General features: G+C 38.0%; 1 protein-coding gene across 1 annotated transcript in view; it reads left to right on the plus strand.

The window, feature by feature from the left end:
* MYO16 (myosin XVI) overlaps positions 1–15,025 on the plus strand; it is a 234,011-nt gene that overhangs the window by 14,276 nt on the left and 204,710 nt on the right. The window contains exon 4 of the mRNA XM_075200000.1: positions 10,973–11,081. Coding sequence (XP_075056101.1) covers positions 10,973–11,081 — 109 coding nt within the window. The remainder of the gene's footprint in view (positions 1–10,972; positions 11,082–15,025) is intronic.

The following is a 15,025-nucleotide window of genomic DNA, read 5'->3' on the forward strand; positions in this document are numbered from 1 at the left end:
TACACCGCGCTGTGCTGGATCCAGCTTACATTCATTCAATCTTGAAGTCTGTGGTCAAAGAGACTGTAAGCTGATTCCAGTGAGCAATATATATACATTTGGTGTTACAGTAAATACAATACAGATGACTTGGCATGTTTTCATAGGTTCAGGCTCCAGGACAGTCCAGTATAGGGTAGTTCATAGGTCAGCTCAAACGACACCCTCCAATGGTGGGGGGCAATTCTCCAAGGGTGGGAGTCAGGTCTCCAATCAGATGCATACTAATCTTCCCGCTGAAAGCTAGTTCAAACTTGTCTATTTACATTATACACACAATACCATTCAATCACTAATTCCCTATATTCCATAACTAGCATACACAAGGTGCGATCTTATAGCTGATGGAACAGAATCACTAAGGATAAATAGGGGATTAGAATGACACCAAACACGATATGTTTCCTCTAACCTGAACATTAGATCTCACTAAAGTCCATATAACATTATAATATTTAACTATAAACTCAATGACATCTGTTTATAAACGACTGTGGGTTGGAACTATAAAATGAACTATGTGCAAATGAATGTGTAAGTGTATGTGTGCGTTATTTATCGTGCAATTGCATCATAACACGTGGTGTACTGATCGCAATCGCACGGTAAAACAATTTAATCAATATACTTTCTTTCATCCAATTATTCGACTTTGACATGGGAAACATTAACAGGGCTATAAAAAGTACATGTTGTTATGCTCCACATTTTGTGAGAAACGAGGGACAGGCTGGTTAAGGTGATATCAAACTCGTTTTGTCACAACAAGCACAAAAGAAATGTTATGAAAAAGTTTGTTACATAGTGTCTCAAAACATTATGCTTCACATCATAATGGGCACCTAGATTGTTTGGAAATTACTGGAGTTGAACATATTAAGCAGACAATACAAGGTGGAGACAAATGTAAACAATGCAGACAAGTGGTATTTTGGGTACACCAGCTCCATATATCCAGATGGATTAATTGACACATTACATTGGGATACATCGTATATTGTCACAGTCTCTTTTCAATCCATTTAAAATACAGAGGGGTTTCACTGTGACCTTTTATTTGAGTAAGAATTAATGCAGATGATTTGAGAATAAAAAGATCATTAGGCCAGTTTAGAATGATTCGAGTACAATACTTTTGTGCTTGAAGTTATCTTGCAGGTCCTGTTTTTCTAGAAAAAGATGTAATAATTGTCAGTTGATTTGAAAATATAATATGTCATTTTAATAATATTACTGACATTTTTTTACACTATACTACTGCTACAGTAGATGTCTCAATGGGTTAGGATGAATTTTTATATCTCTCTGATATTTATTCATTCTGATATAATTACGATAACATATCTTTAAGTTCTATAATTAAATCTATAAGTAGAGCAATCAGATGATTCCATTAAAGTTATGAGATATTTGAGGATGAAATGAAAAACAGAATATTGTGATAGAGAAGTGTGAATCCCGATGAATGTTTCTGGTCTGATGAGAACTCTGTGGAACTGAGAGTTCCAATGACCGCAGTTAGTTTAAGACCCAGAAGATTGCTTTTTCTGTGTGTCGACCTTCATTATCTGCCATATATTATATTGTGTTGTATGTTAAATATATTTTCTTATGGAAACTTGTATCTTCATTAAGGACTTGACTAACGTAACAGTACTACACAGAAGATGGATGGTAACATACAGGGGAGGGCTGGCAAATTTCAGCCCGGGGGGCAAGACTCGACTCAGCAGCCTATTTTAAAGGAAAAAATGCAAGTGGCCCAGTGACCCTGCCAAAGTTAGCCCATTATGGGACATGCCCCCCAGCCCAGCCTGCCCCTGGTAACATACCTTTATCTGCCTATTGAAATAATGTTGTACTCTGATGTTCATTCATCTAATTGGCTGAGTATGGGCAGCACGGTGACTTAGTGGCTAGCACTTCTGCCTCACAGCACTGGGGTCATGAGTTTGATTCCCGATCATGGCCCTATCTGTGTGGAGTTTGTATGTTCTCCCTGTGTTTGAGTGGGTTTCCTCCAGGTGCTCCGGCTTTCTCCCACATTATAAAAACATACTAGTAGGTTAATTGGCTGCTATCAAATTGACCCTAGTCTGTCTGTATATGTTTTAGGGAATTTAGAATGTAAGCTCTATTGGAGCAGGGACTGATGTGAATGTGTTCTCTGTACAGCACTGCGGAATTAGTGGCGCTATATAAATAAGTCATGATAATGATGATGATCCGATTTTCATTCATCCGATTGGTTGAGTACAATCATGTAACTGGGTTATATTCCGATTAGTTATATGAATAAAAATATTAAGCCAAAAGTAAGCTTTACATGATGGATGATTGTTAGCTGGACTGCCTTTTTGTCTTGCAATTTGATTTTTAGCTTACTAGAACCCATGGCTGTGACTAATTGATTTAAGCTGTATGCATAATTAACTTGCTGAAATGAAATAGACCTATATAAATGTGAAGTATGTCAGAACCTCTCTAAATTCATTTGATTAAATTGCTTCCTTGTGATGAAACAAGTTAAAAGATTGCTACATTGCTAGTTTGACTACTATCTAATTGGACTGTAAAATTATCAATACGGCTGACCACTTTCTTCCTTGGAAGAAATGATGGGTTTGTATATGACAAGATGTTGTCAACTACTTTGGGTACATATACCAACTGACTTTGTGGAGAATATATAAATCGTGAAGCCGCAGGTGCAAATATCATATTTGCTTATGGTGAGTTTCATCTCCTAGTTTCTCAGTGAGAACGTTGTTAAAATTGTGAAGAGGGCTAGCAAAAGAATTATAAGAGGCTATAAGGAGAATAGTTGTATGACACCGCAGAGAGAGAGATGGTGGCTCAGAGAGGGTGGTGCAGATAGGGGAAGGGCAGAGAGGGTGGTCCAGATGGGGGAAAAGCAGAGAGGTTAGAACATATTTAATTACATTTCTAGTGTATTCAATATTGAGCTCAATAGCTGCATATTTTGCTGTATATTTATGGCAAATCAGTGTGGGACACTTTTAGTCATCTTCACATGAGCATAAGCTTATCTTTAAGTTTAGGCTTTACGATTATACACTGCCAGTCAATTAGCTTCTAAACTGTAGAAATTGTTGTCTAGATTTGGGTTACCCTAAGCTATGTTAACCGATAAAGCCATGCAAATTTTATGGCTTTGGTATTGAAACTCCAATTATTATTCCCAAAGCAACTGTTGGTTGTGAGGTTAAGACAAAGTTAAAAAATATGCTTAAAATGTTTGTCTACTTTGAAAATAATGTGGTGAACAGCTACCATTCCGTTTCTTTACTATTCATGAGGACTCCTTTTGAAGTCTTGAATGGTAGAAATCTCCAAGAGGTTTTTGACCTCCTTTATGAATTTTGGAAGTCACAAACATAGGTAAAATAGTCTCCAGTTTGTTCTGAATATGAGGACCAAGCTTGTTAGCTAAGTTATGAGTTTTTTTTATCCTGGAGATCAAGTGATGGTGCTGCTTACTACAATCAAATTTAGGTTGCTCACTAGGTGGCAAGGGCTCTTCAGAATAGTTTGCTGGTCGGACTAATTAGTTTCTGAGATAGATCACCAAACCAAATAGAAAACCAAATATTTGCTTATTGGGAAGGAATGTTAAGCAGTAATTTGGGCTACTAATTCTTTGAAATATTATTTAATAGCTGTCTGGTTCTAGTTGGTTATGGACCATGCCCCTTTGCAGTGGTTAAACTCCAAGAAAAATGGTCATGCAAGGTTAAACAGGTGGTATCTGGCTCTCCAACCTTTTTATTTTGATTTAGTACATCGAGTAGGGCTTTGTCATTTGAATGGTTGTGAAAGCCAGGCTTCCTCCATGAGTAGTTAGAATGCCCCCACAAATAGGTGAGGAATGTAACCGAATGTTAGGACTTAACATAGCCATGACCCCCTCTTGGATCCAATAAGGCCAGTAATACCCGATCTGAGACTCTTGGCCTCATAACTCTCTTCCCCAGACCAGAAACTTCTGATCTGTGTCTATATTACAGCTCAATGGATTTCTGTGTCTCTAAGAACTTGCACGAGTTCCTCTACTCACTTATAGATTAAATAAAGCCTCCAAATTTACCTCTAAGACATCCATCTTCTTTTTCTTCAGACCTTTAATAAAACTATTATTATCTATATACCTGTTCATTTATTTCACCTTTCACATACCATATTTATCATCAATCTTTTGTCGACAGAGCTCTCTGTTCTCAACCATAGTGTTACATTTCCAGTTAGTGTAAGCCTCTGCTATTTGTTTGAAAAAAAATTGGGGTGATTCTGTCCAATGGAACCACATGTGTTTTAGTCAGTGGTGAGTGACCAACATTCTTAATATTTAACAGTGATTCTTTTTAGGTCTTGTGGCTAATGCTGGATAGATTGTCCATTGTATTAGATGTTACTCCAAACCTTGATCCTTACACCAATAATTATTTTCTGAAAATACAGAGCCTTCTTTGCTTCCTTTATTTAAACAAATTTCTGACTTTTCCTAAGGTCTGATTATATACATTGCTATTTGTTATTGCTGTTTTTAAATAAACAATCAATTTAGTGTGGCTTTTTTTGGAGAGGATTAGATGAAATAGTAGCAATGCAACTCACTGGTTAAATGTGGGATTTCCGAGTAGCAGTCTGCAACTTGACATGAGAAATATCTTTATCATGTCTCTGTAGAATGCCTATATGTGTTTGGAATTGGTTTTCTTCCTTCCTAACTCAAAGCAGTTTTTCCCAGTGAGTGCACATCTGATATCAGTAATTGCTTAGCCTCAAGGCCATGGGGTTTCATACAGTGTAGCTAATGGATAGTGTTGAAAGGCAAATGTTATTATTGTGTGCTGCTGAAAATATTTAATGCACAGAAAACTTTCCTGAAAGTTAAGTAAAAATAAAGCTACAGTATGTTGTATGCAATCTTTTTGTATGTTTGCATTTACTATAATAATTAGATTCAAATTGATTTTGGCTGCAATTTTAGAAATTTATTTTTTGAATTCAGTATGTTATTTCTCCCAAGTGATGTAAGTTAGAGAGACCCAGCAAGTCAGTTATAGGAGACTGTAAAAAAGGGACGAATAGCTAGACAAATACATTATGACCATTTAAATAATCTCATTAAATAACCAATCACGTTAAATAGCCAATCACATTAAATGACCAATCACAAAGGCAGTTTTCAGTTTACCCAGAACTACAATTCTTTTCCTGTACTGCAACTGTAGTAGTTAGATGTATGCATCACTGTGTATTATTCAGACATATACCACAGCAAATTTCCTGTTCATGGGATATACAATCATACACACAATACATATAATTTCCTTCCAGCCACTTACACATAGATACTGCTATACATTTATACAGTAAGAATAGGAAACCATATATGCTTAGATACACATAATACATCACAGGGATAATACATAAATCCGAGAGGATTGCACAAAGATGTGAAACTTCATTTAATATATTATGTACTCTATTTATTGCAATCTTCAATAACAATCTTATGCATAATATAAAACAGTTTACATAGATGTAGAATACACCATAATGTATCATTTATTCTGAATTTGTACTTGTCTTATATATCAGTGTAAGTACATTAATTATGTATTTGTGTGTGTATATACAGTGCATCCGAAAAGTATTCACAGCGCTTCACTTTTTCCACATTTTGTTATGTTACAGCCTTATTCCAAAATGGAATAAATTCCTTTTTCCCTCAAAATTCTACACACAATAACCTATAATGACAACGATGAGATTTTTGCAAATTCAGTAAAAATAAAAAGCTAAGAAATCACATGTACATAAGTATTCACAGCATTTGCTCAATACTTTCTTGATGCAACTTTGGCAGCAATTACAGCCTCAAGTCTTTGGCAGTTTCACCCATTCCTCTTTGCAGCACCTCTCAAGCTCCATCAGGTTGGATGGGGAGCGTCGGTGCACAGCCATTTTCAGTTCTCTCCAGAGATGTTCAATCGGATTCAAGTCTGGGCTCTGGCTGGGCCACTCAAGGACATTCACAGAGTTGACCTGAAGCCACTCCTTTGATATCTTGATATCTTGACTGTGTGCTTAGGGTCGTTGTTCTGCTGAAAGACGACCCATCGCCCCAGTCTGAGGTCAAGAGCGCTGTGGAACACGTTTTCATCCAGGATGTCTCTGTACATTGCTGCATTCATCTTTCCCTCTATCCTGACTAGTCTGCCAGTTCCTGCTGCTGAAAAAACATCCCCACAGCATGATGCTGCCACCACCATGCTTCACTGTAGGGATGGTATTGGCCTGGTTATGAGTGGTGCCTTGTTTCCTCCAAGCATGAAGTCTGGCATTCACTCCAAAGAGTTAAATCTTTGTCTCATCAGACCAGAGAATTTTGTTTCTCATGGTCTGAGAGTCCTTCAGGTGCATTTTGGAAAACTTCAGGCGGCCTGCCATGTGCTTTTTACTAAGAAGTGGCTTCTATCTGGCCACTCTACCATACAGGCCTGATTGGTGGATTGCTACACAGATGGTTGTCCTCCTGAAAGGTTCTCCTCTCTCCACAGAGGAATGCTGTAGCTCTGACAGAGTGACCATCGGTCACCTCCCTGACTAGGGCCCTTCTCCCCCGATCGCTCAGTTTAGACGGCTGGCCAGCTCTAAGAAGAGTCCTGGTGGTTCGGAATTTCTTCCATTTACGGATGATGGAGGCCACTGTGCTCATTGGGACCTTCAAAGCAGCAGATATTTTTCTGTACCGCTCCCCAGATTTGTGCCTCAAGACAATCCTGTCTCGAAGGTCTACAGACAATTCCTTTAACTTCATGCTTGGTTTGTGCTCTGACATGCACTGTCAAGTGTGGGACCTTATATAGACAGGTGTGTGCCTTTGCAAATCATGTCTAATCAACTGAATTTAACACAGGTGTACTCCAATTAAGCTGTAGGAACATCTCAAGGATGATCAGGATGCACCTGAGCTCAATTTTGAGGTTCATGGCAAAGGCTGTGAATACTTATGTACATGTGATTTCTAAAATTTGCAAAAAAACTTTTTTCACGTTGTCATTATGGGGTATTGTGTGTTGAATTGTGAGGGAAAAAAGGAATTTATTCCATTTTGGAATAAGACTGTAACATAACAAAATGTGGAAAAAGTGAAGCGCTGTGAATACTTTCCGGATGCACTGTATATATATATATATATATATATATATATATATATATATATATATGTGTGTGTGTATATAAATAATATGTGTGTATGTATCCCGGATTCCATTACAATTCCCCACTACTATTAAAACTCTCATTATATAACACAAGTACAGCAATTCTCATTGTTATGCACAGTATGAACTGCCAATCTCTTAGTTGCCATATGTGCACCACAGTGTCCTATATGTATCAATCCCAAACTTCCATATATATGTTAGGAACCCCCTCAGCCTGCAACACAAAACCCAGAAGCCTGGTTTTCGCTGGAGACCCTAGTGGTGGGGACAGACTTGGCCGCAGGCAGCAGAGGGTCGTGAATTGTGCACTGACTGGGGAGAACCCAGTGATAGAGGATAGGAGCAATAGCAGAGTGAGGTCCAGGCAAGGGTCGAGGCCGGCAGCAAACAGAATATCCAGTAGACAGACCGGGGTCAGGGGTCAGAGGCAAATCAGCAGCGTAGAAGTCCAGGCAGAAAGGTCAAAAGGGTACAGGCAAACAAACGAAGTCCGGAATCAGGCAAATGGTCAGCAACAAGCAATCAATCCAAAAGGTAACAGCAACCAGGAACAGAGCAGGCTAGTCAGCAGCAAGCAGGAACTATAACCGGCAGGGAGGGCTTGTCCCTTCCTGCCTTATAAACAGATGTCCACCAATCAGGATTCCTCCTGCACTGCAGGTAATCTAGCCCAGCTGGGCTATAATCCACATGATGTGCGCACGCACCCGGCTGCCCTAGATGCCGGGACGCGGCACTGGGGGCAATGAGCGTCCCGACCGTTGCCTAGTCAACGGCTGGGAGCTGAAGGAAATTACGTCCCGGTCGTCATGACGATGGCCGGGACGCTGAACACTACCAGGAAGTGAGTTGCGGCTCGTAACAATATCCTTACATATATCCGAAACCAGTAGTAGAAGTGGAAATTTAGAAGTGGCGGTATGAAAATATAGAAGTGGCGGGATGCAGTGATCAGAGTGGAAATTTAGTAACTGCAGTATGGAAATTTAGAAGTGGTGGTATGAAAATGTTAGTAAATGGAATTTAAGGCAGTAGGAGAAGTGGAGATATGGCATACCACCATATACACCTCCACTTCGACCACAGGCAGTATGAAAAATGTTATGGGAATATAAGTGAATGGAATTTGATAATTTTGCAATGAAGGCAGTAGGAGAAGTGGAGGTATGGCATACCACCGTATACACCTCCACTTCGACCACTGTCTCAAACTATATGCTCGAAGTACAAATGCTTAATATAATGTATCAATTACAAAGTTTACAGACTCCTGTATGTATCTCAACACAGTCTCCATATAATCCTCATATATATGACACAAACCTCCATATGCTCCTCATATGTGCATCAAAAACAAATTCCATATGCCACATAGACAAACTGAGGGGGGGGGGTTCTTAGTGTCTGGAAACCCCCCTCCCACTCTATGCTTGAGGTGGCTAGACCCTGCCCTGGGACCAGCCACTTTGCAGCTTGTGTGCAGATTGTTTCTGTCTGCACTGTTTACAGCCATCTCTCCCCAACAAGTATTGAAAGCAGCAAGAACAGGTAGGAGAGAGCCAGACAGTCTGTCAACTGTTCTGACACACTCAATCAGGACTTTTTCCTGATTGTAGGGACAGTTGGGAGGTATGTCCCGCTTCACAAGGCTCTGCTCAAAAATGGAGAGCTGTGTGCCCCTAACAGTAGCGCATGCAACATTGCCCATATATATGATGGAGATAGGAAGAGTTGGAGAGCAGCCAAGCACTGTCATAAATTTTAGCTACACCCCGAAGTATACTGGCCACGCCCACTGGTGGTGTGCCATGAAATCCCCTCTCTACAAATCCTGCGTTTGCCCCTGCTCCAGTATTAGCTATATAGTGTCTCAGTGTACCCATATGCTGTCCCTATATTCCAATATAGTGTTCCAAGCTCCAATATTGTGGGGGAGGGGGAAATTGGAAATGGGGTAAAGGGGAAAAACTTGCTGCTTCCAGGGGTTGGAATTCCAAAGAAGAATTGAGGGGGAAAGGAAAGGGCCTGTGATAAGTGTAATTTTGAGGTATCTTGGTCAAGAGACGAGATTACTGTGAGGGATAATACAGTTTAAAATAATTGTGGTTTATAGTGCATTCCTAGTTTGTGCATTCTCAATAAAACATTCTCTTTCAATAGTGTGCATTCTGTCTGTGCCCAACAGTGCATGCAATGGTTTTATGGGGGAGGAAAAGAGGACTCGAGGCAGCCTAGCGTGTGTGGTCAAGCCTCCATCATGATGTGTCCACACCCCATCACAAGGTGGCCACGTCCCCCTCCTAATGCCAAAAATTTTAATATTGAGTGGTATGCTATACCCACTGTTCACATGCTCCATTGGGTCCCAATTGCCCACATACACATTATGTTGTGATGTGTAGAATTGAAGCTATGCCTGTTTGCGTAGCATAAATTGTGCAAATTCGCTAAGCGCATGCACATACCTACATGTATGCAGAGTTGCACGCATCCACAAGTGCACCTACTTGCACCTGAAGAAGTGTTATAACGTAGGCCAAATATAGTAAGGGTATGAAAGAATGTTACATCTGCTGTATTATATATGAAGTCCCATAGAGAATGTGTTTTTACGTTCGTGAGTTGTGTAAGTTACGTTGAACTCTGCATCATGCCCTTTGTGTCCACCAATGCTCATAAACACGCTATAGAAAAATAAGCATATACTGTATTAAAGTTGTTTCTAAAATATATACTTGTGAGTTGAGGATTGCAGCTGTCATATCAATTTAATTTGAAAAGATAGCAACCAGAAATCCAATCCCAGACCTGGCAAACAACCAATATTACATTTTTACATGGTTACAATATTGATAACCATTACTGCTGCAGACAAGTTGGTTGCTTTAACAAAAGCTTGCTTGTAAAACATGTTGTTATTATTAATTGGTGTATATTAATTTTACCCTATGATTGTTGTCTAAGGGGCAGTACAAATACTGAACTGCTTTTTTATATATCTCTTTTACTCACTATGTCGCCGAGTTTATCGTTTAACCAGACACTGTGTTATTATTCACATACGGCTTTTCCCAGTCTCATATGTCTCATATGTCTTGAATTAAAATGTAATTGTATTATCATTGGCTACTTTAAATAGACTGTGAAAGAATGCTGCGCTAACTTCAAAGGTATTGCATATTCCATTTCTAGTAATTGCAAATAAAGCGATGTAAAGTAACAAATGCATATTTCACTTCAATGTATTTAATACTATTTAGAATTTAATAATGAATGGAACATTGTTTGATGCATTCTTCTCCTCTTTGCCCTAATCCACCCCCCCCCCAGAATATTTTTTTTATAAACCGAATAAAGTAAACCCCTAAAGATGGAGGATGAAGCCACTAGATAATTCCAATATATTTGCATTGTTTGCAGTTTTTATTTCACAGTTCTGTAATGCAAATGAAAATGATTGCAAATGTAAAAGACTACTAAGCCCTAAATATAAGTTGTCATATAAAAACTGTGAAGTTAAAATAGATTGTGCCGTGTTAACCTGACATGCCAGTGCTGCTCTCTTATTAACTGTCTCTCCCCCACTCCAATACTGGATACATACAATAATGTATTTGATTGGGTTGTTGGTTTATTGTAGTTTGATTGTTTCCATATTTTTTATTTTGTTCCTCTAGTCGGGGGCAAATGTTCTGCTGCAAGATGTAAATGGCAATATTGCTCTTGACTATTCCACCGAGGGAACTGAATCCAACTCTATACTTATGGCTTACTTAGAAGAAAATGGTAGGTATTGAGAAGACATTTTTTGATGCGTAATATATATTCCTGTTGATGCACTTTTCGACCTAATACCAGAGAGGGGTTAAAGGAAAACTCCACCTAAACTTTTCTTTGTTAATAAAACTACCCACCTCCACTGAACTGGCAAGTGGATTCATTTATAGTTTTCAAGGAAGACATGTCATGAAAATCCATAAATAAAAACCATAGCATTACTTGCTGACACACAAGTGATATTCTAAGTAAATGTGCTAGTCCCAATCAAGGGAATCCTGTGGATATGCCATTTGAGTGAATGGGAGTTGATTCAATGCTTCAGTCTTCATGAACGTGTTACAAAGGACCTCTCATAACAGACAAATCAGCAATTCATATATTTTGTCTGGTATACACATAATACGTAATTAAATGCATTATACTAAAGCAAAAAAAAAATTCTACAAGTATTTCTACAGCCTTTTAAAAAGGCTAGAAAAATAGCCATTCAGACGCAGGTCCTAATTATAATGAATCATGGTTCATTAATTGCTTAATTAAAATAGTAATTTCAACTTATTAATCTTTTCTGTGATGTGTGCATTTTTGGATCATTATATGCATGTAAGCACATTGCCCTTTAAGATAATGATTATAGCTTGCTAACGAATTAGTGAAATTGCTAATTAAATGGTCATGATATTTATTGGTTGTGCAGAGATGACTTTGACCTTTTAATTTACATTGTTTCATATCAGCAAAGGGAGCCATTGTTTATCCAAAATAACAGTAATAATAGACATTGTTTGGTAATTCATACTGTTTTATTGTGCTGCGCTTTTCTCTTGAATAGAACACTTTCTTAGTCTCTATATTTGTAACTAGTTTGTATGAAATCCCAGAAATTCTGTTCACTGTGTCAAAGACACATTTATATTGTAAAACAGAGGCTGCGGTAACATTCCTCGGAGGACTGTTAGAGGCCATTTACATGTATTCCTGATACTACAGCTTCTACAATCCTGAACCATGACTACTCAAGCGGTCAAGGTCCTAGAGCCTGTAGAAAATGCCTCAATTCACAATGACAATTCATCAAATGTGACAGTTGCTAAGAGGCCTTTTTATGTTTGAGACAAGAAGGAGGGGAATTAGAATTGAAATTTTGTAAAAAATGATACTGTCAATAAATAAGTTTAAATATGGAGGAATTCGTGAATGGTGTTTAGGCTATGAAAAGAGCCAGGGTCAGGCAGTATGCTGGACTGGATTTTGGGTGTGAAACTGAAAGATGATCGATGTCTCTAAGATTTTGGATGGCTCCCAGCTATCTTATAGGAGCTTGTTGTACTGAATCCACATTTTAAAAATGGTGCAAATAATCTCTGCTGGTATTGGAATTGCATTGTTTGTTGCTGTTTGATTTCTGGCCAAGCACATTGTAAGCTAAATTCTCTGTGAATGAGGAGGTGTGGTGTGCTTTCTCCCTCAATAGAGGAGGCCATGTGGCTTCTCTGGCTGGGATATGGTATCCGTGGGAGACCTTTATCAGGTTGGATTATAGTAGCCGCAGACTAGCTAATAATTCTGACAGATTTTACTAATCCGTTAATGTAGGCCAAAGTGGAAGCACATCAGGGGGTAAATGTATCAAGCTGACAGTTTTCCGGCGGGTTTGAAAAACCAATCAGATTCTAGCTATCATTTATTTAGTACATTCTAGAAAATGACAGCTAGAATCTGATTGGTTGCTATAGGCAACATCTCCACTTTTCAAACCCGCCGGAAAACTCTCAGCTTGATACATTTACCCCCAGGTGTTTTAGGCTCTTTCCCTGTTATAAAAAAAAGTATTTTGTTTTTTTTAGAGAGAACAAAGAAAGAAGAATGATGGTTTCACTTTATTGGGCTCCCCATGTTTCTCACCTGGTCCCCAATTTGTCTTGGACATAAAGTTTTAGTGTTACAAACCATCTGCTCAGAATGTGATAAATACCAATGAAAGCAATGATACACTTCATGAAACATTTAAACATGTTATACCTTACCTTGAAGTAACCAAATTAATATGACAGGGGGCAATACATTATCAATCTAGATAAAGAGGCAGGAGAAATTAATTTGATAGCATAAAAGTCTATTAAAATAACTTACAAGTACAAAGGAAATGCACTTACTCGAGTTATTCACTCACAACAACAATCTTAGTAAGAGCAATTTACACCTGCAGGTGATTCCAATGATTTCTCATCCCCTTACTCTTAGCATCCAAAAGGGTTATGGAAGTAGCCTGACTTCCACATCATAAGGACTTAACATCAGAAGTTATACTATGAGTTCTGTATATACTTATTTAGTTTATCTTATATTGTTCCAAAATCAAATGGTTAGCTATAGCTCAAATGTTCTCAAGAGATTTTGGTGCCCCCTTCACACCTCTCCAATCGTAGTTTACACAACGCGCTTTAGGGGGTGTTAAGATTACCTGTAGGTCCAGGTTTTTTATCTTAATTAAATGGCCACAGGGGTATTCACATGGTCTGAATTTACATTGTATTATTTTTGTTTTGCTCAGTTTGTATAAAACCAGACATGCCAGCTCTGCATTACTGTTATAAGTATAATTGTTTGTCTTTTTACTATTATCCATTCCCCCATCTCTAATGCATACCCTCTCTGTCACATAGCATGAAATAGATATAAACACCTTTTCACAGCATTAAACTCTTTTGACATTCCTTATATAATTAGCTGATATGTTGAGATTTTTTATATTTAGCTCCTGTTCACATCTAAAAGCTATTCTCTTCTGAAAACTAGTCTCTCCCATTAACCACTTTTCTCTGGGGTTCATCTATGTATTCATTTGATTAATACATAGATGAACCCCAGCAAATTGCAACAGTTGGGTTGAAATGGTGCTAATGAGATATAAAGTGAATAAAAAAGAATGACATTATTGCATTGTAGATATCTATATATGAATAGAAATAAAAATGATGTGATATTGGTATATGCTTTAACCAAAGTATGTATGTATGTATGTATGTATCTATCAAGACTCCCAATTTTACTTGTGTGCTGAGTTCACATTTATACACTGAATAATACTGAAATATAAGTAAAACCAGGTTCAGTTACTCTCATATAAGGTAAAGTGAGACGATTTCTTGTAAACACCAGTTCTAAATGCCATTTCTTGATCATATTTCTACTGTGTCATATATCCTCATTTTTTGTTTGACCTTTTTTAATTATTCAACATTGTGTTCTTTAGACATGTGATACTACCAGCAGGTGATATGTCCTACATAAAAATGGGTCATTCCACTGTAATTATAAGCAGTTACTTGCAGAACATAAATGGAAAATTAAACTAATGTAAGAGGACCTGCATCTGCTGGTCAAACATTTCTCAACAAATTACAGCAATTGGGTTGAAATGGTGCTAATGAGATATAAAGTGAATAAAAAAACATGCAAAATATCATAAAAAATATAAAAAAATAACATGGAACATATAAAGTACAAAAATAATAATGTGATACGTCTCAAGTCTCTCACAATTCCATTGTGAAAAAATCAGTTCCAACTTGTCTCAAACATGAATGTGCAAAATATTTTCTTCTCCTCCTGTCATGCTCTGAATGACTTCCCCACCAATGTGACCTAACAGAAAAAACTCTGGATACGGTTGCAGTCATAAAACAGAAATGCACTTTAAATCCTTCCGACACTGATGCAGATGAATCCTCACCACAGATGAATGAAAATAAATCACTTAGAGACAAAGTTCCATCCAGATAGCAATGCTAGGAAACCGGCAGAAACTCCACAGACTTCAAGGTAAGGAAAACACTGCTCCGTGCGTCTGCTCCCCGTGACCAACGCGTTTCGATCTTAAAATCTTTGTCAAGGTTGGTGGAAGATGTCAATTGATTCATATATAATCCATTCCCAGTCAGTTTACT

The sequence above is a fragment of the Mixophyes fleayi genome, chromosome 2, assembly GCF_038048845.1.
Source record: "Mixophyes fleayi isolate aMixFle1 chromosome 2, aMixFle1.hap1, whole genome shotgun sequence".
NCBI classification, from domain to species: domain Eukaryota; kingdom Metazoa; phylum Chordata; class Amphibia; order Anura; family Limnodynastidae; genus Mixophyes; species Mixophyes fleayi.